General features: G+C 33.0%; 1 protein-coding gene across 1 annotated transcript; it reads right to left on the reverse strand.

The window, feature by feature from the left end:
• Window positions 1–972: 972 nt before the first annotated feature.
• On the reverse strand, window positions 973–27,692 carry LOC124369222 (multiple inositol polyphosphate phosphatase 1-like). The gene is made up of 10 exons (XM_046827082.1): window positions 27,283–27,692; window positions 26,035–26,227; window positions 24,042–24,170; window positions 21,716–21,894; window positions 20,261–20,380; window positions 16,479–16,614; window positions 15,834–15,934; window positions 12,615–12,724; window positions 10,181–10,390; window positions 973–1,800 (listed from the first exon to the last, which is right to left on the reverse strand). The coding sequence occupies exons 2-10, from the start codon at window positions 26,195–26,197 to the stop codon at window positions 1,545–1,547; spliced, it is 1,404 nt and encodes a 467-aa protein (XP_046683038.1). The 5' UTR covers window positions 26,198–26,227; window positions 27,283–27,692; the 3' UTR covers window positions 973–1,544.
• Between the last annotated feature and the right edge of the window lie 171 nt (window positions 27,693–27,863).

Raw genomic sequence — 27,863 nt, forward strand, 5'->3', positions numbered from 1 at the left:
GAAAATTTCCCGGGACAAGACCCCAGGTATGGGCTGGGGTGATATTTGTTATTATTCGGTGCCCCTGATGCAATAAAACACAGAACTATAAAATACTGTACAGTTAACATATTGAATAAAATACACACATCACGTCACTTTGCATCATCATGGCACACTGCTGTCTGTCAGTTGTACATTGTGATGCTAGTGTAAGCTGACTAATGACTACTGTGTCACTGTGTATACTCTTACAGCGTTGACAATTCATGAGCAGATGGCATTGTGTGTACAATGTTGCTAATAATGGACAGAGTCACATTAGTTGAACACAGGTGCCGCATGTGGCTCATGAGCTGAGTGTGAATGTTCATTGCTATTTGACACTACATAAACAGTTCTCAGACTCTAAATGAGACTCCAACAGTTATAAAAAGTAAAAATCGTTTTAATTTACCTATCCCATTTTTCTGCTTGATAAAACTTAAAAACAAACCATCTCAAAATTTTAGTACCAAATAAACCCAAATTTTAATTAGAATTTTGTCATGTTAAATTAAATTAAAGGATATTTATTCTACAGTAAAAATGTATGAAACCATTAATTAGCTTTCCTGTAAAACTCTCCCAATGTGAGTTGGTTTACTTCGAAATCTGGCCAAAGGACTTGTATATTGTATACCAAAAATTTAAAAAAGGTTTTTAAATAAAGAGAATTGGATAAATAATTGAGCTATTTTATCCAAGTCAAGTATAATTATCAATATGAATTAATATTGTTAAAATATTGATAAACCTTTTAAAAAATTGTTTAAGTACAAGTGGCTATGGGAAAAATCTCTCTTAACTTTTTCATTGAATTATATATTATAATTTACTGACCAATCACATTCTATTTATTGGTTTTCAACAGTTACATATATATGTTTTTCTAATTTTTTTACAATAAAGAAAGGATTTTGGCAGGACTAGTTCAATGGATTACACATCTAATATTCTCTACTGTTTTAATATTGATTTTTACAGTAACAGTAATAATAATATTTTTTTAGAGTAACACTAGGATCAAATACAAAGCATTTTCTTTTTTGAAATCAGACTCCAGATAATATTGTAGGATTGATTTACAGCTCTATATACAAAAGCAATATTTCACTCATACAACTGAGAATGACCAAAGTTTATGGTAATAAATAAGGAGAGGTAGGAAGTTTGGCTTGTATGGAAGTTGCTATTAATTAAAGATATGTTTGTATCGAGAAGGCATTTTACCTGTAAATCTGAGGATATTTATAAATTAATAAAATATAATTTTTGTAAAGGCTTTAGATTTTGTTTTATGTCATAAAACATCTTATTTGAAACAAATGTATTTGTTATACATTAAAATTTTGTGTATTACATGTATGTAAAAATGTACCCTGTATTACATAATTAAATATGTATTTTTTGTGGATTATGAAAAAAGTTGTTTGCTATGTTGTCACTTAATATAACGTATAAATAAATAAATAGCCATATTTAACCTTAAGGATATTTGTCTGACAATTCTGAGGATTGCCCTGCTATCTGCAGTAGATTAGAGCAGAGGTAAGTAGAATGGCAGAGAGTAGATAGGTGCTGACCAGGAGGGCTGAGTCTGCTTTGGAAGTTTTGGTGCTATTACAGTAGTCAAAGTCTGTACAAGTAGAAGCGTTGACTGTGGCAGCGAATCTGCGTTTGAAGTCAGCCCAGGCACACCGACCCCCGCTACAGCCTGGGAGGTCAACTGGACGTTCAGATAAGTAGAACATCACTTGGAGAGGTTCACCCTGTGTACACCTGTTAAATACAGAATTTAGTGTAATCATAAAACTTCACTTTGATGCTATGCCTAGCATCATAATAGTTATTACACTGCTGGATATGTATGTATTGATGATAAACATTAAAATTATAAGAGTAAACATACCAAAAGTACTAAACTGATGAAATTGTAAATGTATTCAGAACCATCAAAATGTAGACAGATAAAACAAAATTTTACCATATCTTCATTCACTGTATTTGATTAAAATTGAATGGATAGTGAGATAACATAGTTTAACATTGTTAAGTTTTTAAAAAGAAACTTTTATTTTAATTGACCCGTGTTTGCAAAAAACTGTGAACATTTACAAAGCATTGCTTATTCTAACTTGAAACCAAAACCATAAACAGATCTACATCTTAAGTTAAAACGGTGTTACAATAAACATGCCAAAACCACTTACAGAACTCAAGTAAATTTATTTTCAGGTGTGGTATATAATGGGTAAATTTGTAATAGGAACTGGCAATTGTATTCAAAATCTAAGGATCATTTTGCATGGCGATGAAAGTGAGGCAACTGTCAATCTTTATATGAATGTATAATCAAGAATCAAGAAGTTTATTAGCCATTGGTCACAACAATATGAAATAGGCATCGTCAAAATATACAGCACTGATATTTACAACAACAAAATTAGTTATTACAATATTGTACTATAATTATACTAATTTTATGACCAAGTAACAGGTTTAATATAATCTATGAAGAGTGTGCACATGGTTTGTTAATTACGTTATAGCTAATACAGTATAGAAAAATCAGAAATCTACAAATCAAACTAATCAAAAAATGATATTTATGTCAGAATCTAAAACTTCCGTACCAGTAAGATTAAACGCCGGGGCGGCAAATCACGAATTTGACGTTACCAACGTATTCTGCTCACCCTCCTGAACAAAAAATATATATAGTACTATGGGGTGCAAATGACAAATAACATGATTTTAGGGGGTATATTGATAAGTGGTAAAGTTTCTAATGTTTTAATGTTCAGTTTGTGTGCTGTGTCTGGATAATCTGTTTACTTGAATATTATCTGCGGCCGGGACTGATAGCAGCCTGATAGCATACCTGTTATCTGAGTTGTCCGGGGCATAGGTCAGTTCTACACAAGATATCGTGTTCAGTAGGTCGGATTGAGTCAGTGCGTTTAGAATGATGAATCAACCATCCACTAGTTCAACCAACCCTAGTGAATTGTGTGTGTCGGAGTGTTTGGTAGGGCACGTAAAGAGCTTACGTTTTAACCGAAACGAAATTATCTCTTTTTTAATTGAACATGGTATTTTTAAAAATGAGTGTATTTGTTCGTCGTGCGGTCGAGTGGTGTTTTTAAACCGGGAGACTTTGTTGTTTCGTTGTGATAGACAAATTAGGAAAAGTAGTAAAAAAAAAAGTTTTAAATGTTGCAATTTTAAAAAATCTGCTCGGGCAGGTTCATTTTTCGAAAGAACGCGACTAGATTTAGAGACCTATTTTGGTTTGGTGACCACGTTGCTTCACCTCAAGCCTCCGAGACAACGATACATTTCCTTGGAGTTTGGCGTTTCTTCAAATTGTGTGGTGGACTGGTATTCTTTCTGCCGCGAAGTGTACTTTCATCACATTTCAACGACGTCGAAGAAAATTGGCGGACCTTTGACAGTCGTTGAAATTGACGAGGCAAAATTTGGAAAGAGAAAGTACAATCGCGGCAGAAATATTCAGGGACAGTGGGTTTTTGGGGGAATAGAAAGGCAGAGCAGAGAGTCCTTCCTTGTTCCTGTAGATCAACGCGATAGGGACACTCTGCTCGACATAATTCAACAATGGGTTCTGCCAGGTACCACAATTGTTAGCGACTGTTAGCGGGCCTACAATTGTCTCGGTGACGAGGGATTTAGGCACTTAACGGTCAATCACTCAATAAACTTTGTCGACCCTAACACCGGCGCCCACACATACACAATTGAGAGACACTGGAGGGAAGTCAGGGCCAACAATCCCTCGGTATGGTGTCCGGACTGACCATTTTGTTGGGTACCTGGCAGAATTCCTTTTTAAGGCAAAGTACCCCCACCCACATACCAGGCTCCACCACATTTTTGTTGCTGCTGCTCAGCTATATCCGCCAACACACTAATGGTAAGTGTTCTCTGTTAATATCCATCTATATATTTGAGTTTTTCATGATTTATTTAGTTTTTTAACTTTACATAATTGCCTTTGCATTACATTTCAATTTATATTTTTGATCAGCCCCTCTAGAATTTTATATTTTACTGATAGGTACTATCTCGAGGGATGTTTTTCTTTTATTGACATCAGCGCGGGCTTCGGCAGCACCGCGAAGGTGCTGCCGAAGCCCGCGCTGATGGCCGGAGGCACCGTAATTAATTTTTTTTTCGAAATTAAGAAAAACATTATTAATTTTTATAAAAATTCTGCTCATTTCTGTATTATTTCTCATTTACGTTTGCAAAGATGGCGGCGAAACCGATGACGTCATCACGAGGTTCAATCATTGGCCACAAAAGGTCACGTGACGCTAGACGTGGATGTAGAACATGGAGATATTACTGGAAAGTTATTTAATTTTTTATTTTCTAGAACTTCGTTATTTCTCATTTCCACCCCATCAAACCTTATACTTTTTTTTATATAGGACGATTCCAATAAGTTAAGAACGCAAAAGTCGTATTTTTCCGCCCCGGCCGTTAATATGATAATTACCAAAAATTCTTTTAAAGAGTAGAATGGATTGCATATGAGCCAGTTACTTATCTTTAGTTTAAAAATATTGAAAGGAGTCATTGTAGCAGATGCAGGCAGCTTATTATAAAAAGTTATGCAATTGAATTTAAAAGAGTTGCCGGTTTTGACTAACCTGTGCTGAGGGAGATCTAATTTGTTTTTACCCCTGGTATTGTGTTGATGAAAATCTTGTCTGGTATTGAAATCTGTAATTTGTAATTTTGTATAGACTAGTATATGAAAAATGTAAAGGTTAATAACTGTCATGAATTTGAGATTGATAAAAAGTGGTTTGCAATGTTCTAGAGAGCTGCTTCTACTGATGGTTCTAACTACTTTTTTTTGAATGAGAAGAATATCATTCACAGCATTGGAGTGACCCCACAAAACAATGCCATAGGAAATGTGTGATTGAAAAAAGGCAAAATATGCCACTCTCAAATATTCACAGCTAACAAAATCCCTCAGTTTCCACATTAGATACAAGACTCTAGATATTTTTCTACATACATGGTCAATGTGTGATTTCCAATTAAGCTTGCTGTCAAGATGAAAACCCAACAATTTTACAGATTGATCTTCATAATTTTCAGATAAGCTGAGAAGCAGATTTTGCGTTTTCTCCTGATTACATATCAGTCTATTAGAAGTGAACCAATTTAAAGCCAAGCTGTGAGATGCATCCATGTTTTCTTTCAGAGTATTCAACTGCTTATTAGATGAAAAAAGAGTGGTGTCATCAGCATAAATAACAATGTTAGACAACACATTAGAGGGCAGATCATTTATAAAAATGATGAATAAGAATGGTCCTAAAACTGAACCCTGTGGTACACCTGTGGCCACAGAAAGAGTGGTAGACTGCTGAGCTTGAACAGAAACATATTGTACTCTATTCGATAGATATGACTGCAATATATTAATGGAATTTTCTGATATACCATAGATCTTAAGTTTGTCGAGGAGGATGCCATGATTCACGCAATCGAACGCCTTACTTAAATCAATGAGTGTTAAAGCAACTGACTCCTTTTGTTCAAAAGCATGAAGTGCTTTAACGACTATTTCTGTAACGGCAGAAGTTGTAGATTTATTGGTACGAAAGCCATGTTGGTTATTACTGATTATATTATTGGACTCAAAATGTTGATTAAGTTGATGATACATTATAGATTCAAAAACTTTTGATAAGATGGGGACTATAGAAATTGGGCGATAGCTTTGGGGCAGAGATCTGTCCCCTTTTTTGTAGACTGGCAATACCTTGGAAACTTTTAGAAGATCAGGAAAATATCCATGTAATAAGCATTGATTGAAGATGAAAGCTAATGGTGAACTGATGTGTTTTATTGTGTTCTTGACAATATAATTAGATATACCATAAAAGTCGGAAGTTTTAGAGTTTGACAATTTAGCAGCTACCTTAGTTACATCAGTTGGGGTGATTAATGACCAAGTAAATTGAGGTACACAGTTAGTTAAAGTGTTAGCCAGTAGGTTGGTTGCCAATATGTCAGTGTTATCAATGTTAGTTTGAATGTCTGCCACCGACTGTATGAAATACTGGTTAGTTAGGTGTGGATCAAGTGTTGTTGGTGTCACACCTGTGTTGTTTTGTGTTTCTGAGGAAATTACCTCCCAGGCAGCCTTACATTTATTACTAGCTCCCTCTATATGATTTTCAAAACAAGCCCTTTTTGCTAGGTTGAGCTTTTTTCTATACTCTTTTTTGAAGAATTTATAAAGGTTATATGCGGCTTCCATATGCTGAGACCCAGTTTTTCTAAGATTCTTAAAAACATCAAAATAACCTAGCATTATTTCTCTACCTCTTTTTAAATCTTCATTGTACCACAAAAGTTTCTTTGTCTGCTTGCTTTTAACACCAATTTTAACTAATGGAGATGATAGATACCAAATATTGTTATATGTTTTTAGAAAACTGTTAAATAAAGTTTCAATGTCAATCTCTTTTCTTTTATAGGTATCAATTATTTCCCACCTTTCACTCTCCAAACTTTCTGCAAACAATTTAATTTGTGTCTCATTTTGCTTACGCATACATTTTTTTGAGGATGTGACTGTCTCATTTGGTCTACATGATCTATCAAGTTTTAGATTTAATAGAAGAGGATTATGATCGGAAATGCAGTCATTCAAAACTTTTAATTCATAACAATCCCTTGAAAAATTTACGAGGATGTTATCGAGACACGAATCATTTCTTGTAGGAGCCTTATTTATAGCTACCAAGTTAAGAGAGCGTAAGATGTTTACAAAGGTGGTTGTCACTGTGTCAGTGGTTTTATGGAATGGTATGTTGAAGTCACCTCCAATGACTAACTTAGAGGTATGTTGCAAAACCTTTTTAATAGCTTGTTCAAAGTTATCAAAAAATAAGTCCATATTACCACAAGGTGATCTATACATACAGAGAAACTATTGCTACTTCTAAATTGGCCAATTTTATTCCTGAAATTTCTAAATTTTGCTCTAGATTAAATTTGCTTAGGTCTAGTTCACTATATTCAAGCGAATCTCTTATAAAAATACCAGCACCCCCATTTTTTGAGGCTTTGCGACACACCATACTTGCAGCTTTGTAGCCCTGAGGTGTAAACAAAGATATCTGCTCTTCTAGTAACCAGTGCTCACAAATGCTTATAATATCTATATGCTTAAGTTTAGACAAGTGTTCTAATTCTAATAATTTATTACGGAGACATTGGATATTAATTTGTAAAATGTTAAGACCGATGTGCAAGTTTGATTCAATGAGTGAACTAGATTCATTGTTAAAGGTTGTTAAATTTTGAAACAGACAAGGGGTTTTTCCATTATTTTCAACTAAGGTTTTTTTACATTTTGTACTTTTTTTCTTAAAAAATAACTGTTTCTACCTTGGGGTTCTACTGTAATATTTCTTTTACATTCATCCACTAATTGTTGAGACACCACTCTTTTGTCTGTTTTGGGCGTTTCAAAACCCTGAAAAGGTGAAGAAATAGAAAAAGAGCTATGCTTCACTAGAGTTGGAGACTGTAGACAAGTCCCATTGTCTCCCGACAGGTGAGGGCTGGTGGAGTGTCCAGGTGGTGGTGTCTGTAGGGACTCAGTCACGGTAGGGTCAGTAGTCAGCTTCACTGGTGATGTCTGTTGAAATACTGCTGAGATGGTCTGCTCCTCCAGAGTTGACTCCAAGCTTATCCTTGGGCTGACCTCTATCACAGATGGGCTGGTGGTTTGCTCTTGAGTAGGTATTTCTCCGCAGAGGTCAGGATCAGACTTTGATGTCGCTGAAGTTCTACCAATAGCCTGAACTATCTTCCTGCCAAGCAATTTTTTTCCCATCTTGTTCAGATGCATTCCATGGCGAGTAAAATGCTGTCCTCTCAGTTCAGTCCCATCAATAACATTGAAGCTCTCCATTTCCTCCAGTTTACCGTTTAAAATTGCAATTTCTTTGTTAATGAAATGTTTTTTCTCCAGGTCGTGTCTTTGAAACAATGGTACAAAAATAAAGTTGGTATGGTTATTTTGCTGACAAAACCGATGTATTTGACCTGGAATTACTTGTGCAGCTCGACGGTTTCTGTAGGTAACACGGCTCATATCATTAGCCCCTCCGATTATTACAACCACGTCCTGGTCTGTGAGGTCTGTACACATTGCGTTAGTGTTCTGCAGTATGTGGGTTATTGGGGCTCCAGGACAGGCATTGACAAAAACCTCAGAATCTGGTACCTACTAGTGGTTGCACTGCGTCATACAGATTTTTACCATGACTGTCAGCAAAAATTTGGATTTTTTTGGGTATAAAACTGTTTTTAATTGTTTCTTGTTTTGTGTATGTTTTAGATTTAATAATAGGCCTTTTCTGCTTTAATTTACTTTCATTCTTGTAGTCACTGTTTAGTGTGTTGATTTCAGTCTGGTTTTGCAAAGGTTCATCTGTTATCAGCCCTGATAAAATGTCATACTTGTTTGAAAGTGTGATAGAAGTATTTGGGAGGGTTGGCCACTCATTCAAAGACTTTGTATTAATATGTTTACCTTTTCTGATTACTTCATAGAATGTTTTCCCTGATTCGTCCAGATGATTTTCTTTATGGGTATTAGAGAGGGTTTTTAAGTCCTCTTCAAGTAGTTTGGTTACTTCAATTAGATTCCTATGATCTAGCATTAATTCTGAATAAAGGTGTTCAAGATTTTGGCATTTCATTTCTTTTAATTTATTTTTTAATTTATTTTCTTCTAATATATTTTCAAGTTTCTTCTTTTCTTGTATAAGTTGTTCTTCTGCATTTGCTCTTTGTTTAGATATCCGTTCTATTTCGTTCTTCCAAATTTTCTCTTTAGAGTCCAGCCTTAATATGTCAACTTCTTCCTGTAATTTCCAAATTTTTTCATCTTTTTTGCTGCAATTTTTCTTGGTTTCATTTAAACTTGAAAGAATGTCTTCCTTTTCTAAATCCAATAATGACAGTGTTTCTTGAAGTGATTTATTTTCAATAACGCTTTTGTCAAAGCTTTGAAGCATATTTGTCAATAATTTAAATACATTGTTGAACATGAGTGGATCGCATTCCTCTGTAATCTTGTTAAATTCTCCATAAAGCTCAATTGCTAAGTGTTCAACTTCCTCAGAAGCCAGTGCCATTTCAAGAGAAATCATTCTTAAGATAAATCACATTAAGATTACACTAGAATAAATGAGAGATAAATACTTTGTGTATGTGTAAAATTAGAATTTATATTGGATTGTCAAAAAATATAAAATTCAATTAATAAGTCATTGTATAATTGTTCACAAATTATTAATTCATGCAAAAGATATTATGTCAGTTGTGGGAGTTTAACCATCAACTGTTTACACTGTAAGCAGACAAGTTGTACAGCAGATGGACTTGACAGCTGATAATGTAAACAAACTGCTGCTATCAATTAGGCAACTGATAAGTGGACAAGCAGCTGGCAGAGTACAGCTGAGTAGTGCAGGTAAATGGTGGGGGGTTGGCAGTACTGAACAGGAAATAACTGCTCCAGTCAGACAAATGCACCAGTTATTTACAATTTTAATTAATTTTTCTTTTGTTCTATAAATTCCAAACTGTCAAAGTCTTAAATCCCACATATATAAAATAACTGTTATATCATGAAAGTGATTTGTTATGTGCTATTTACACTTAAAAAAGGCTATTTATGAGTGGTTGAAAAACATGTGCTATAGTAGAGAAAATAATGAGTGTTTAAATAATCAAAATATTATGTAGTCTGCAGTAAAATAAGTTATATTTAACTGTGCCCCAGGTAAAGTACACTTCACTCAGTAAATATAGTAAAATTCATCACTGATAATTTAGTATAACTGCTTTAAAATTAACATTGTTTAAGCACTAAAATAAACACCACTTGAACTGGCTACATATCCAGTCATAGGTGCAATAATTATGCTGCAACTGCAGCGAAACACGTTATAAAGAAAAACTAACAATCATTTTCCATATCTTCAAAGGTAAGTAAATTCATAATAATGTTTAACAAGTTTTGACACTGATAACCTCTTGTAGATTAGAAAGTAGTGAGAGAGTACAAAGAGTGCTACTCATAAAATACCTGTAGAGGACAGCCATAATGTTGGCAGCAAAGGGGGTGATTCGTGAGGAGCGGAACTGACGGTTCTGTTGCTGTGGGTAGTTGTGACCAGTGAGAGGGGTGGGATTGCTGGCCAGGCCTAGTCCCACTCCCAATATGTCCACCATATAGTCATGTGTGAAGTAGAGAAGAGCATTAGGGTGCTTCACGTCAGGTTGTGTTTCCACTGCACTGCAATCAACACCAGGACATCATAGTTGCTAATTTGTTTTGTTTTTCAATACAGTGGAGTCAACTACAATGACAAAATAACTGTTGGTCTAAGTTTATGAGAAATGTTTATAAATATGGTTGGGTAATTATCATATTAACCGCCGGGGCGGAAAAATACGAGTTTTGCGTTTTTAACTTATTGGAATCGTCCTATATAAAAAAAGTATAAGGTTTGATGGGGTGGAAATGAGAAATAACGAAGTTCTAGAAAATAAAAAATTAAATAACTTTCCAGTAATATCTCCATGTTCTACATCCACGTCTAGCGTCACGTGACCTTTTGTGGCCAATGATTGAACCTCGTGATGACGTCATCGGTTGCGCCGCCATCTTTTGCAAACGTAAATGAGAAATTACAGAAATGAGCAGAATTTTGATCAAAATTAATAATGTTTTTCTTAATTTCGAGAAAAAAAAATTAATTACGAGTGCCTCCGGCCATCAGCGCGGGCTTCGGCAGCACCTTCGGTGCTGCCCCGCGCTGATGTCAATAAAAGAAAAACATCCCTCGAGATAGTACCTATCAGTAAAATATAAAATTCTAGAGGGGCTGATCAAAAATATAAATTGAAATGTAATGCAAAGGCAATTATGTAAAGTTTAAAAACTAAATAAATCATGAAAAACTCAAATATATAGATGGATATTAACAGAGAACACTTACCATTAGTGTGTGTTGGCGGATATAGCTAAACAGCAGCAACAAAAAAGTGGTCTATCACAACGAAACGACACAGTCTCCCGGTTTTAAAAACACCACTCGACCGCACGACGAACAAATACACTCATTTTAAAAAATGCCCTGTTCTATTAAAAAAGAGATAATTTCGTTTCGGTTAAAACGTAAGCTCTTTACGTGCCCTACGAAACACTCCGACACACACAATTCACTAGGGTTGGTTGAACTAGTGGATGGTTGATTCATCATTGTAAACTCACTCACTCAATCCGACCTACTGAACACGATATCTTGTGTAGAACTGACCTATGCCCCGGACAACTCAGATAACAGGTATGCTATCAGGCTGCTATCAGTCCCAGCCGCAGATAATATTCAAGTAAACAGATTATCCAGACACAGCACACAAACTGAACATTAAAACATTAGAAACTTTACCACTTATCAATATACCCCCTAAAATCATGTTATTTGTCATTTGCACCCCCTAGTACTATATATATTTTTTGTTCAGGAGGGTGAGCAGAATACGTTGGTAACGTCAAATTCGTGATTTGCCGCCCCGGCGTTTAATCTTACTGGTACCTATGGTTGAAGTCAACTGTTGCTATAGTCGTACATTATGTTGTGAAAAGTAGACTTACTTCATTGCACAAGAGTCTAAGCACAATGAAAGTTAAATTTTATTTTCAATCAATTATGAGTAATAAAAAATATTCTACAAGTAATTAGAAATTACTTACATTGAAAATAATCTATACTTTCATGAACAAAAACATACAAAATTCTATGACACAAGGTATAAGTAAGCTTAAAAAATAACAATAATAAGACCAGCATTTGAAATTACATTAACAAAGAACTTGGCTATTCTATTGGGTTAATATTATGAAAAAAAAAGATACAAATAAACTTCAATTATTAAAAATGGCAATAGAATGCAATAAAAACCAACTAAAAGTAACTGAAAATTAATAAAACTTTAATAATCATTACATAATTAAATAAATAGATTTGGTTTGTAATCAATATTAAGTCACAAGTGATCTGACAAACTGACTCAAGCCAGTCAATCAAAACTTGGTCAAGAAACTTGATGATGTTTCTTTCTGACCCGCCTTCTAGTAGACTTAAGAGTTCAACACCTACTGACTTTGACCTTGAATTATAACGTATCTCTGCCCTAACTACACAATAGACCTCACCGGAACTTGAGTGATGAAATCTCTAAATAAGTGATGTCTCTTTCTGTCTTAGCCTTGTAGCACAGTAGATTTAGTTCTCGAACACCTACAGAATGTAACTTTGTAATCTCTGACCCACCTACACCATAGATCTCATCTGAACTGAGTGAAGAGATATATCAATAGAGGTGAGACATGTCATTGGTAGGTATCTCTCACTAGCCCAACCTTGTATTGAAATCAGAGTTCACCAACACATTCTATCTTACCTCGTAAACCAATATTGTTATCTCTGTTCTAGTTACACCACACACCTCACCTGAACTTATTAATGAGATCTCTGAGGAGAGGACACGCTAGTCTGTGGTTAACAACTCTACCTGGCCCAGATTTGTAGTAATACTTTACATCCTGAGCGTACTCCAAAACCTGTTAATGAACAAAACATATTTTTAGTCTCTATGAATATAAACTATTAGCAAGTATTTTTAGAGAACATGAATAAGTAAAGTAATATTCTTACATGTTATAAAACTGTTTAATTTTAGCTTTGTGTATGCTTTCATTTTCCAGGGGTTGGTATTAAAAAATGTGATGTGAGCTTGTTAATTGTAACTCGTGTAAACTCAATTTATACTTAGACAACTTGACATGGCTGTAACACTTTAGAGCTCATCTAGCACAAATGAGTTAAGTTCAAACCACAGGTCTTGTTCAGTTATCTAACTTAATGATTTAAAAATCTATAGTTTAAAAATAGTTTTGATTTTATAAAATCACAAAATATTTATAGTGTTAATGAAGAACACATTAGCAGTGGCCATGTACTTATTAATGAAACTCTACAAATAACTGAAAAACTGCTATTATCATAAAAAATGTAACAGATGTGATAATAAATATTAAAACACCACTACTTTAGTTTAGATAATAATTCATATTATTTACTACAAGACTGATTGGACATAAGATTTTTATTATTGATTACTCTCACTGAAATATGTTAAATCAAATTGAAAATATCTTCATTTATCCTCTAGCAACAAATAAGTTACTAAAATAAGGTCCTGTTATGTTGGTGATAGGTAGATGATAAAATGGTTATCTACAAAGGTAACCATAGACAACTAGAATTCCTGAATAAACATTTAAATAGCACCAATTGTAGTTCGCATTGGAAGTAGCCTAAGAAATAAAATTGATTTCTTAGACTTAACATTAAAAAAAAATAGAAAACACAACCACAGAGTATAAAATTCACCCCTCATCACATCATCCATATCAATAAAGGATTTTTTCAATGCCATGATAGATTGTTGCCACTGCCTTCTCAACAGAAAATTATGAAAACAAAGTTAACACTATTATTATTATTAGAATCATTATTATTAATGATTATTGTTATGGCAGGGAAGAGGAAGGCAATTTATCAGAGACAAGGCGAGATCGGCAAAGACACAGCAAGATCCGAACTTTCCAGCAGTGGCAACACAGCTTGGAGCACAAAACCTGAGGACAATGGACCCTGCCTGGAGGCCACAAGAAAACTCAGTGTTTTTTCGGTGGACACAGGCTGCGAAAAGATTATGGAGGATGAGGGGAACTAGTATTGTTTGTCACAGTTCATCCAAGGCATCCTCATGGAAAAGAAACCCGATCTGGACTGAGAAGTGGCCCAGATCCCTTGACCGAGCGGCTGGACAAGGAGCGAGCCCCACAGGCTTAAGCCAAATTTAGGCCTAGTCTGACGTAATGTGATAAACAATCCCAGGTTAGAATCCTAAAGAGTAGAGGAGGTTTTTTAGTGGGTAAACCCATTTTTAGGGGAGTCCCACACTACAGGCTGGCCACCTGCGTGCGTAATGGCATTTTTCCTGCCTCTCCCTCAAAAAAAAAATGATTATTTTTACAATAGCAATATAGTAGAAAAAGAGATAAAGAGGAAAAAAGTAAACAAATAAATAGTGAAACTCCTATAGGAAAAAATACAACAATTAAATATGGTGACATACTACATGGGTTTCACCAAACTCTGAAAAAACAATTGAAAACCTAAATACAGTATTAACTTTCAAGACATCAAATTAATTGAAAAACCAATTGAACACTGAAGTTAAACAAAGTAGCAGAGATCATGAATGCTCAGCAGTATCCTATACAAAGCAAAAGATCTTACTTCCCACAATTTTATATTGGTCAAACATGCCATTTATTTAAAATATGCCATTAATAGCAGATTTTGCAGACAAAAACAACTATTGAAAAATCATCTATTGCAGAACATTTAAGTGTTGGCTGTAGAACACAAAACATAAGAGAAAATTTGGATATTTAAGATAGGTGTAACCACAATTACTCTGTCTAACCACTTCTGGAGGTAAAAACAATATTAAAAAAAGAATTCTTTCTGCATAGACACAACAAGAAATATTTAAGAAAAAACCACTGTATTTGTATACAATCCATATTGAACTGTGAAATCAAATTACTAATGCGATTCATTGTAGTTGCTAAATAAAAGAAATTGATTAATACAATAGTTTTCCATAAAATAATAGATACAATACACAACAATCCCTGTATGTTCTGTGATGTACTAAAATGTGCACTACAGTAGAAAATTCTACCACTTATGAGGTGTATTCATGATTAAGTTTTTGTTGGCAAAAAACCAATTACAATCTTGACCAACTTTGTGATGTGTGTTTAAAAAGAATAATGAGTGAAGGCCATGTGAGACAGTAATGTATTGATTTTTTAAATGGCCAATGTCATAAAAAGTTTCATGATTACGGAACTTTTGGAATATTTACCCAAATTTCATAGAGTTGCTGTATGAATGTGAGGTAGAAAAGTTTGGTTTTCACAATGTTGCTAGATAAACTCAAATATCCTAATGGAAGGACACGAAAAGTAGAACTGGCTGTAGCATTAGCCTTCCTCTGTAAAAATTGGAATAAAGTTATTGACTAAATAGTAACTGAGGATGAGACGTGTGTGTTGCATGTGAATTGTGAAACTGTAAGTTGATCAACGCACACCAGTGTAAACCAGTGTTTAAAATTACAGCTGGCAGATTTATACACATATAGTATTGAATAACTTGTGACATGATACTATAAGTGCCTTAATCTTCATGACATTTATTTAGGTAAACAAATAACTTAGTATTGTATCTTTCATATATATTATGAAGTTTGATTATATCCATTTTATTCATTTTTTATTTCACGAGTTTGTTCCTTTTTAGACAGCCCTAGTAGTTGTTGCAAAATATTGAGTTAAATTTCAGTAGTTAGAGAAATGGTGAATCTTAATCAACTTAATGCCACTGTTGAGAAAAGCAAACAAGAATAATTAATTAATTGAATTAAATAATTCATGTTCTTCAATCATGTTCGTCATTCCACACTATATACAGTGAGTATTTTTTTATGACAGTATATTTGATTGTCTACGTTCCAGTTTACACAAACATTGTGTAATAAAACATATCATAGTATATTAATATTATGTCTTCTGAAACAATTTCACTTACTTCCAAATCACTTTTGCTGAAGACTGCACACCATGGAGAAACAGATGTCACATTCCAAGATGCTTGAAACCGGCAACCATCATACATGGCAAGAACAGTTTCTGTATTATAAATATAAAATTAATTTTGTGTTTTAATAACTGTAAACACTTCACATAATTTTATTTACATGTTAGACATTATGAAAAGAAAGGAAGCACTCACTCTTGATTTTGAACATTTTAGTTCAAGCACAACATGTGTTTTGACATAATGCCATTTTCATAGTGTACATCAGAAACAAACTCTTTTACAGTAAGTAATTCAACACAGCAAAATATTTTTGCATAATTAATCATTAAAAAAAAGTTCAAAACTAAAGGTGATAATTCCTTTTTTTATAATAACAATAACAGTAGCACTAAATTGTGGGCTTAATATAATAAATTTGTATTCAAATGTGTACTTCATTTACATATACTTGCATTTATTGTCTTTAATTTTCATTTCTAATAATACATAAATAAAACTATAAATAATATTTGCTGTCATCCATTTACTTCAAATTATACAAATATAAGTAATAATGAAAGAGAAAACAAAATTTCCATTAAGCATTAAAGTAAGCAGTAAGCATTTAAATCTATCAATATTTAGAGAACTAACCCAGAGAGACGTTGTCGAGACCAAGGCGGTAGTTGACATTGGCTAATACTTCTTGTGCAAACTGAGTGTCATAGAACTCATTCTGTTCTTGCTTTGATTTGGTAAAGTTCAGCCAAGCTGCACAGATCTTGTAGGGCTGGCAAAATTGTTATCTTAAATGTTTGTTTACTGACAAGTATATACATATTATATATGTATATACAATTATATATAATATAATGCATTGTTGATGTTTCTCTTGTTTCAGTACATTCTACTTCAAACCTTGAATTTTTTTGTAACTTTAACAGTGAGATGTAAACAAATTAATTTAAATTATTTTTCTATATTTTTAAATACTACGTTAAAATTATGTTCAGACAAAAGTTAGAACAAATGCAGTGGTTGGCAGGAGTTAAATGCCTAAAACTGGTTTAATGTTATCAACTATAAAATATTTCCTATTTAGGTATATGATTGAAATGAAAATAATATGCTGAACTACATGCATATACTCGTAACTGTATACAATATGACTATATAGTTTGGTAATACACAATGGGAAAAAGACTGGCTACAATCATGGTAGCCCCTAAAACTTTGTTGTGGAAGACCAATCACTTTAAGCTAGGTCATATGTTTGAATTTGACAAAATTAAAACTTTTACATAAACAAAAATAAAATTTATTTCAAAAATATACTTAATATAAGTAAATAATTTGTTATTACTACTGTACTCAGTGATGTACTTCCTTGGGCCCACAGTCCCAAATATATTTCGACCACCCCCTCCCCCTTAAAACTTGTTTGTGAGTTTTGTAAATCCTATTGTACCAAATGGTGATATGATAAAAATAATAAGTTCGTAATTCTAATGAGAGAATTTTTTTATTAAATTTCAAGTACTAAAATAAAATACATTACTATTTGCTCAAAGTTAACAATATAAGTAATTTAAAATGGAGACAAAATTCATGTCAGATAGCATTTTTGATTTGCATTGAAACTATTCAGAAGTTATAATTTCATTTCATTTTCTATTTTGTGACCCATAAGACCGGTCCTCATGGACGTATTAGTAAATCTACCACTGACTATACTGTATAGAAACAATATAAATATATAGCTGTTAGAAAACAACTCTAAATTTATAAGAAGTATATATTGTACTTCACAAGCATGTTGTACCTCTGCATTTAAGAAAATAGCTAGTTCACAAAACATATCAATGAATGATTTTGTGTAAATTGTTCCTCATCCAGATCTTGACTCCTAAACAAATAAAATGTTAAATATTTCCAGCTTGTAACTTTGGTTTGTATAAACAGTTGATGGAATATGGCAATCCTTTATAAGTCAATATTTTTAGTATCAAACTAGTTTGAATACTGAAAGTGGTGTAATATAATTTAAACTATTTTAGTCAATGAATAATACAGTTAAAACTGTTGTAGAATATGGGTAATAGTGTTATATTTAAAGCAAAAAAAAAGAGTTTAAAGAAAACTATACTTGCAAAAAGTATAATAAAAACATACTAATTTTCCTATATGGACTGTTAGAAAAAAAGAACTTTGCACCACCGGCCGGGATCAACACCATGTATCCCTTTATGTCACAAGCCTTTAAAATATAATGATAAGTTTTCAAAATTTACAGTGTAGTGAAAATTAAAACTGTTAGGCCAACTTTGTATTAGTGTGCTGGAAACCAAATTTCAATATTGATTTATATGATGGGTGTTTTGTAAGAATAAAATAGTAACTTCTTTAGTTTATTGTTAAAAACCAATCATCCATATATTTTAGTAGTACTAACAAAGAATAAAAAAATACAACACACTTTTAAAGTATAACAATAGTTTTCAATATGAAAAAAATGTGTTGGGTTCAAAACGTGGAAATAAAATAAGACTAATTCAAGTTCCTTTCAAATAACAAGATCTTCATCAATACGGTACAGGACAGTTTAATAAGGCTAGCAAAATCCAACTACCTCCACAGTTTGTATCTACCGGGTGCTTCAAAAAAATGTATACGCACTTTAAACTATCGTAGTTTTCCCGCTCTACAAGGCTAATGTTATATTTCTTCGCCAGGTGGCAGCATAATCGTCCCTTTATGTTATATTGTTAGTTGGAATTTGTAATATCAACATGGCGGACGTACGTTTGAATTTTGAAGAACGTAAGCAGGTTATTAAGTGGTACTGGAAGTTTGAGAATGTAAATGAAGTTCAAAGACAGTGGAGAAGGGATTATGATACATAACCACCTTCAAGATTAACAATTACACGCATACGAGACAAATTCGAAGTTCATGGAACAGTGTGTGATGTGCATAAAGGTCATTCAGGTCGACCTCGAACAGCTACAAGTAAAGAGTCTTCAACGGCAGTCTTGGAACTGTTTTCAACGCTCTCCTAACAAATATTCAAGGCAAGGGGCACGTGAAAGTGATGTAAGTGCTAGCAGCGTGCTACGCATTCTGAAGAGAGGCAAGTATCGTGTTTACATTCCAAGGCTGGTGCAACAGCTAAGTGACGACGATCCAGATCGAAGGTTACAATTTTGTGAATGGGTTCAGGAGATGGTGATACGTGAACCGGAATTTATGGGTAGCATCATGGGTCGGATGAAGCCCAATTCAAACTTAATTGAACTGTCAATAGGCACATTTGTGTTTACTGGGCTGAAGACAATCCTCACATTACACATTTCAACAAGATGGTGCCCCGCCGCACTATCACAGGGACATACGAGCTTACCTGGATCAAAATTTTCCGGGCCAGTGGATAGGACGCAGGGGGCCAATCGAGTTTCCAGCACGCTCTCCAGACCTTACACCACTGGATTTCTTCTTATGGGGCACAGTAAAAGATGAGGTGTATAAACGTAAACCACGTAACCTAGACATTCTTTGGAATGAGATTCAAGCTGTGTGTAGAGAAATCTCATTGGACGTTTTGATACGATGTACAGAATCAGTGGTGACTCGTACTCGGGATTGTGTTGATGCTGCAGGTCACCAATTTGAACAGTATTAACATTTGTTATTTAAGTTTCATTTACATTGGACTTTAAGCTTTCTAATTTCCTGAAATTTACTTTGTAGAACGGTAAATAAATTTTCTATGGAAGTTCAAAGTGTGTATACATTTTTTTTGAAGCACCCAGTATATCAATAAACATTTGTTATCCATTATGTGTTTGTATAGAGATTTAAAATGCAATAAAAATATATGTACTAAAAGCAATGCAGTGTATGAGGGCTACTGTAAGAAACAATAAAAATATCTTTAACATTTCAAAATTATTAAAACTGTGACTGAAAATTCTGTCATACTTGACTTGTAACAAAAATATTACAGTATTATAAATCACTTTAGATTTGAAATTATGCTCATATCATAAGAGTACTCAATTTATAGATGAAATAGTTTTTAAAATCCAAGCACAGATTTTAATACTAAGATACCTTTTAATAAAGTACCTCTCTTAACTATCTTTTGAAATGGATCCATCACTTAGTGATACTACTAGTCATTCTGCAACATCATTGATAAATTCTCCAATTTCTATTTAGATATGTCATATTTTAATGTTGAGTTTAGCTCCAGTTATGTCATATTTATCAACATTTTCATTGTTAGCTTCTGTAGATTCCTCATAGTACGAGCTTTCAGCAGTTGAATATTCTGTTTAACATAACTTCAGCTTAAGTACACAAACCAACCTATTAAATTAAAATTTTATTTTAATAATTTAAAAAATTAAATAATTACATTTTATTTCATATTTTACCTGTATGAGACGATCAACAGCGACAGCTGGAGGGAGAGGTGTGTTGAAGTTGAACCCAAACACACCCTTAGCGAAATACTCTGCACTCTCGGCCGTACGGTTCGTTTTAGTGTGACGAAACTGAAGGCAAATACCAATATTAATATTGAAATAAATTATATTCTTATAATCCGTGAAAATAATAATTACAATACAAAAAGTAAGTTCTGTGTATTGTGCCATAAACTTTAAAGTTTATAATCAGAAAAATTCTTATATTACCTTTGTCCTCGTTGTGACTGTAAATTTACTTAATTTATAATTTTCTGAAAGTAACAAATTTTGCTTCTCTTTGCCAAGGAGTATATCAGAATATGTAAAGGATGCATGTACATGCAGGTCATCGAGCAATTGTGCCTTGCTTGTGTACTAAAAGCTATGGTTTTTTTATACCAAAAACGACTTTCTTAAGGTGTATATAACTTAAACTGCTATTTAATGATTATATATATATATATATATATATATATATATATATATATATATATATACACACACACAAACACTAGCTCTATATATCAGTATGACAGAACACCAAAATGTATAGATTCTGGTATTGATGTACATACCAATAACAGAATCTAGATCCTCAGATAACTGAGAAACAGCAAAGTTTATCTCTATTACAAAGTGCAGTGCTTTTACTTATTGGTGAACTGTGGTAAAGGTAATACTTGAAATAGAACTGCTGTGAAACTGCAGCTTCACATATCATCCTAGGTTATAAGATTTACACTTATCTTCTTCTATATATATAAAAATGAATTTGTGTGTTTGTCCTTTATAGACTCAGAAACTATTTTACCGATCATTATGAAAATTTGTATGTATATGTATTTTTCCAAGTAAAAGGTTTATATGCTATGCCCATTGATGTAACTCACCACCAGGAGGCGCTGCAAAATATATAAGTTATCAAAGCGCCTGCACATTGTAAACTACAATTTCGAGATAGTTGTGTATAATAACCACACACTGAGTTTTTATGGATATTTGTCTTTCAAATGAATTTCTGTTTGGCCTTATAGCTTGAATGTTAGACCACTTTATTATTAAGTACATGTACGTGTACAATGGCTATAAACATACACTTTTAGCAGATTTTCTTGATAGTGTCAACAAGGTAAACTCTACATCGGCGTTGACAATATAATTCACTTGAACCAGAAGTGCTCATACACAAGCAAAGCTTACAAAAAGCATGCGAAGCCGCGGGGAACAGCTAGTAATACATAAATTGAACAATGGTGAATGCCCACAATCCTATCAATACCTTTAAAGTCTGATATTGTGTTAGGAAAAGTAATGTGAGAGATAAAGATATATACCCTTTGCACTTTTCTTCTATATGTTGTATATGCATCGTGTATAGTGATATCAGACTGTACAACCAGGTCACAAATTAGGGTTACTTACGGTGAAATTCTTAGGGGAGTATGAAGTGTTGAGCAGTTCCGGGAAGTATGAAAGAAATCGTTGGCCCATCCCATAGAGATCTTGTCTACCCTGATCTGTCAACTGGTCAGCTTCAGATTTTTTCATATTAAATGACCATGTCTTCAAGTTGTCCACATCTTCTTGGCAGAGGGTGGTCTCTGCAATAATGTCATTACTTTCCAGTACAAAAATCACTGTTTTTTAGAAAAAAGGAGAGATTATTCTCTTGTTTTGACTTATTATGTCCATTAAACTAACTATTTATAAAATTTAAAAAATGAAATAATAAAACTACTAAAGTAGGTTACTGTAACTTGATGTTTTAATGCTCAAATTTGGAATATTGTGACTTGTGATAGTAATGTGATTGTTAAAATTCTTTTTTAGAATCACAAATAAAATTGGGAAAGAATAAACAGCAAGGTTCTCAGCTAATTATTAAAATATTGTTATTTTCCATTCAGCATATAACAGAAACAATAATATTCTAGAGCAAACATTAAATTAATATGTTTCAGATTAATTTGATATTACATTTAAACTAGAACTCTCAAATTTATTTCATTCCTACGACATTCATATTTTGATGTTCATGGGCTACAATTTATTGAGCCCTTTGTTACCTTTGTTCAATCTGTTTTTCAGTTTAGAATATGAAAGTTCAACTGGTTGCAAAACGTGTTCTTAACTTGGCAGGAATTTACCAGAAGAATCTCATTCTTGCGAAGGAAGACAGTTTCAGTGAATCTAACTACATTATTTTACAGAATTATGCATAGTCTCAGTCTTAAAAGAACATCTAATGCTTAATGTTTAAGCTCTTGGGTTGGTTGTCCAAGATGTACATATCCTAATTCCCCTCCTCAATTGAAAGCAGGACAAGTGAATTTGCAGTGTTCTTTATATTTTTGAGATAATATAGCGAAATTATGGTACACACTTATCACAAGATTTGTAGTGTTTAATACTTATAAATTATTGGTTTGTGAGAAAAGCTAATATTGAAGTAAAGAATGGCATTCATGATAACAAGCGTAGTTATAGAGAAATAATCTCTTATAAAGTGACATCATCAGTGCTGTTCTGGAGTCCGACGTTCATAAGGAGCAACTTATGGAGTCTGCGTGACTACTCTTGCAAATTTCTCTTACAACTCTAAAAGTCATCTTAACAGTCCATGCTTTGTACATTCTAACCTCAGAAGTTACTGTATAAACCAGTGAAGCCAAAAACTTGATGACTTGCTCATAATGAAGTTAATATTCAAATAAATATATAATAATAAATTAGTTTTACAAAGAAAATATGTTAATTACAAATTTAGTGCCATTCATTTAATGAATTTCCAAACAATTCACTAAATCTGATTAATTTTTCACATTAATTTATAAAAATATTAGGAGAATCTTGTCTATCTATTTTGATTATTCGATGAAGCTCATTTTTTAAGGAGTTATATGTAGATTCTTATTAATTGGTCTTGATAAATTTATTGGAAGATTAATAAAGCTCTTTATTATATTATATCCCATCTAACTGTATTTATCATAACTTATCAACTTTAAACGTCAATATAACTACATATGAATTTTAAGAGTATGGCAATATGAATAGTGCATGAGTGTAATGGCTGAGTTATGTGTACCCTTGTCACTAGCTACGATTAACTGGTTCTTAGCAAGAATCTTAATTAACGGTATCTGTTACCACCCAAGGGAGTCCTAGAGTTTCAGATAGCATTCAAGCAAAAGGAATTTTGGCCTTAAATAAAATGGTAGGTCCAACTACCAATGCTGAATTTCATCACCTCACACCACTCTTGACGTTAGGATATCTTTATAAGGCTCTAATATTGAAGTGGGTTAGTGGGGTTAGTGACACAAACAAATTGATTCCTAACATCCAAACCTCAAACTATCCTAAAAGTACAATGTTTATGAAAATATATTGAAGATCCATGCCACCTCCCCAGCTTTTGCTCAGTGTGAAATGTATAGTGTTGCCTCAAATCATACAAACTAGGTTAGTGATGTAAAAGGAGTAATATTTTATATAGAATCTGCCCAAGAACAATAGATCAACAAATCAACTTGTACATCAAAGAATTACTTGTGGCATAAATGTTTGTTATTTTGTGGACTTCAATTAAAATATTAGCATTCATCACAAGCTGAGTGTTCCTGTATAATTAATTACAGTAAAAATTATGTCCATAGAGAAATAAGATAATGATATCCTAAAAGCCTATATCTTAGAATATAGGTAGATTGTACATGAAATATGAATGTGATGATAAAAAACTTACTTTTTTCGTAGTAGTTGGCAACAATCTGATCTCTGATTATCTCCAGGTTCTGGAACCACTTGATACTGTGTGAGCCAGGATATCGAGTCCCATGTCGACACACCAGCCACATTTGCAAGGGCTTGCATCCTGCAATCGTGATTGATGTACAAGAGTTGTAGTTTCAATAGTTTTGAAGTGTGATAAATAAATATTAATTTTTATTTTAGAATATTTTTTCTTAAAAGTTGTATTACTGATAATTTTCTAAAATAAAACTATCCTGGAAACCTTACAACATGTTGGAATCTATGGTAAGCTATACTTGAGCTACCAGTTCATTATAGCTTTTTTGATAATTAACTGGAAGTGACTGTCCAGAAACTGTATACATGCAACATTGTATAAACACACTAAATTGTTTGTTGTGAACCCAATAGAGAAATCTCTCCTAGGAAAGAAATTGATCATCAGCCGTTATAGTTTTAATTTAAATATGATGGTATAAAAAAATGTTAATTTTTTCCCCAAATCATACTTGTTAGCTTGACATACTCAGAATGAACCATAAGACGAATAAATTATAGTTTTATTATCATCAGCCAAGAAGATAAAGAAACTGAATATCATTTTCATCCAAACAGTTGGTTTCCATATTGTTAGATGGCAATGATGTAGTCTTTATTGATGTATCTGATGTTTTGGATATGTTAGTTTTGAATACATTAGGTTAAAAAAATATAATCTCAGGAAAATATTATTATTTATTTTAGATGCTTCGATACCCTCCTATTTTGACCTTCACGAAAACTAGCACAACTGACAATATTGATTTCTTTCTTAAGGGAAATTCCTTGACCTATTTCATGAAAAATTATGTTGTATGCTGCTTTTTGTATAACTTCTAGATGCAAATTCTTTAAGGCCATATCAGGGTGGATTCACACTGAACATGTGTAAAGATGAAGAGTACATCCAAGTCAAAGGATGAGTGGGTTGGTTCTATTGTCACCTTCCCTAAGGTTGTGGGTCTGATTACGGGATATGGGCATCTGAGGAAACGTATAATTAGAGTCTGCATAGAGATAAATAGAAATCTGCTGTGTCAATTGTGTTTTGAGAAAAACTACTGGACACCTGTTTTTACTGCCCTGCGATAGTAAGGGAACATTGCGCAATATTTGGCATTTTGGACAAGAGAGGTGATTTTCCAACAAAGTAGTTGTTTTTAGTGCTTTCTGGGACTGCTGAAATTGTAAACTAGTAGACTTCATGGTACACTACAGAAGGTGCACTACCAGTGTGAGCAAAAGGTTCTTGAGACCAGTGAATGGCTGTAGACCGTCTCTTAGAAGAATGATTTTGTGTGGTTATACAACATAAATTGGCTCTCGTCTCTTAAATTAGAATGTAAAAATTGGTTATGAGAGGAGTAAAATACAAACTAGACATTTGTATCTATAGCTGTTGTACATGTATATTGGCAGGTAGTGACAGACACTCCTATAATTATGTTGTTTTAATCACTAGTATTATCACAGCCACAATGATGGCAGAGATTTATATTGATGATTGTCCAAATGGTTATTCATATTTGTAACAAACAAGTATCAAGCTCAGCCTAGGAGACTAGATCTTTTTTGAATTATCTGGATAGTTTGGAATAACACACATTGTATAAATTAACTCAATACCTTTAGTTCTAGGGAAAATTGTATACTGAACTCTTGTTACAACTCTCTTTTTCAATTACTTCAAGCCCATTTCTGAACATTCAGCCTAGTATATACTTGAGTTTAAGGTTATGTCTTACATAAACATTGCAGTCTTACAGAAACTGGAATACTCACCATCCATACCGCTTGCTTAGAATTAAATCGTATTGTATTGACTTATAGAATAATGTTTGTATGAAGACAGGTTTTACATTATGAAACATAGTGATATCTCTAACAGGAACCAGGAAATATCTATACATGTATGTAGATTAATTAAGCCATAAATTATATTATACCTGGCACTGGTGGAATTCCCTCCCTATTGTATTCGTGATCATAGGCAGTCTTGGTGGAAAAGTTGAGGTAAGGGTTCTTGTCATCAGCATAACAGTAGTTCTGGGAACTGGCAACTCGTAGGCAACAAGCCAGAATAAGTAGGAGGGCTCCAGGAGTTTTCATATTTGAATCACAATAACTTGCAATCCACACCTTTTAGAATATCAGTTTTGTTAGTGGTTTAGTGTTTACATTATAACAATTAGTACAGTTTATTATTATGAAATAATTTTATTTAAGTATAACAAGAAAGGTATGTAGGCTTCGCAATTTTGCAAAAAACAATTATTTCATTATATTTTTCTATTTTTCTTTGTGTACCCCAATGGGTACCTAAAAAAATTAATTTACCTTAAAAATAAAGTAATTGTGCACCCTATGGGATACACAATAGTTTGAGATATTTATTTAAGCGCGGGATCAAATTTCACAAACCAAGAAGACAGACAAACAAGAAAAACGCAATGGGGTACACATCGTCGTGAACGTGTCAAAATCAGTAACAAGATTTTGTACAGCGCACTTTTGTGTAAAACCCTCTCTATCTCACTGGAACTGTTATTATTTGAACATTGTTATGGAACCTAACTTAATGATCAAAAATTTGATAGTATCAAGTGACAAGATATCTCGAGAAAGATTCCATCCATGGACTTTAAAGTTTTAATGAAATTTCCTTTCTATATATACAAGAATGTATTCTATGATGCTGTATGTCCAATCATAGAATTTGGCTTAACATAAGTTTTGTATCAATTTCTTTTGTGTATTATTTTGTCTCCCTCTTTACTTGCATAAAATCTTCAGAATTAAATTAAATAGATTATAAGTTTTGCATGCAACCGCAGCGAAGCCTGTTGCACGTCACACAATGTGGCATACTCCTACCTCGTATTAAATATTACTAAGTTATTAGAATTAATATTGTAATAAAATTTAATTAGTTTATTAGTATGATACTAAGTATTACTAAATACTGTAACATATTTAACTTTTCCGTAACAATAATAACTTCACCTCTAACACATAATTATTTCAACTGATTGTATTCATTTAAATAAAAATAAATTTAACTTTCTTGTAGATATGATTTTTAATTGCACTGTTCATGACAACTGCTCTCAGATTTTAACATAAATTAATATAAAACTAAATAATACTATACATTTCTAAACTAAAACATTAAAACACAAGAATGAACAACATACCTGCAAACAAAAATAGTCACATATCCTTTATAGAAGAAGCTTTGAGATTTATAGCATAGTATGAGACCATTTAGACTCTTTTAGTAAGGTCAGCATGCATGATAGAATCTATTTGTAAACTCTTGTCAGTTATTTATTCAAAGATAGTTGTTGAGATAAAGAACCTGACTAAATAGCACTTAACCCTTTACATAGTGAGTGTCAATTTAGACACATCATCCTGATTGAGTCTAAGATCAGGCAAATTACAAAGTCCCTAAATTCTAGCAAGTAATGATTTAAAAATAGTAACAGTATGTTTGATCACTGGCAGAAAAAAAGGAATGAAACTAATTTATCAAGAAACTATGGAATACCCCCTAAACCTAGACAAAATTGCATTAAATCTTGTACACTACACAGAAGAATGATATTCCATATCTGTAATTTCAGCGGGAAAATAGGTACTCACATGATAAACTTAAGTGTTTTACCTAGAAAACAAATTTTGATGATAATTTTTTAAAATGATAACACAAGTGCGCATTATACTTGAAGTAGACATCTCACTTTATAACATTTTTTGTAGAGTACATTCAAGT

The sequence above is a fragment of the Homalodisca vitripennis genome, chromosome 1 (genome assembly GCF_021130785.1).
Source record: "Homalodisca vitripennis isolate AUS2020 chromosome 1, UT_GWSS_2.1, whole genome shotgun sequence".
Classification (NCBI taxonomy): Eukaryota; Metazoa; Arthropoda; class Insecta; order Hemiptera; family Cicadellidae; genus Homalodisca; species Homalodisca vitripennis.

Coding starts and splice junctions, on each gene's coding strand:
- LOC124369222 (XM_046827082.1), bottom strand. CDS start 26,197: ATGAAAACTCCTGGAGCCCTCCTACTTATTCTGGCTTGTTGCCTACGA. Junction 21,895..24,041: donor TGCCAACTACTACGAAAAAA/GTAAGTTTTTTA, acceptor ACATTATTGCAG/AGACCACCCTCTGCCAAGAA. Junction 1,801..10,180: donor ATTATGGCTGTCCTCTACAG/GTATTTTATGAG, acceptor TGTATTTAACAG/GTGTACACAGGGTGAACCTC.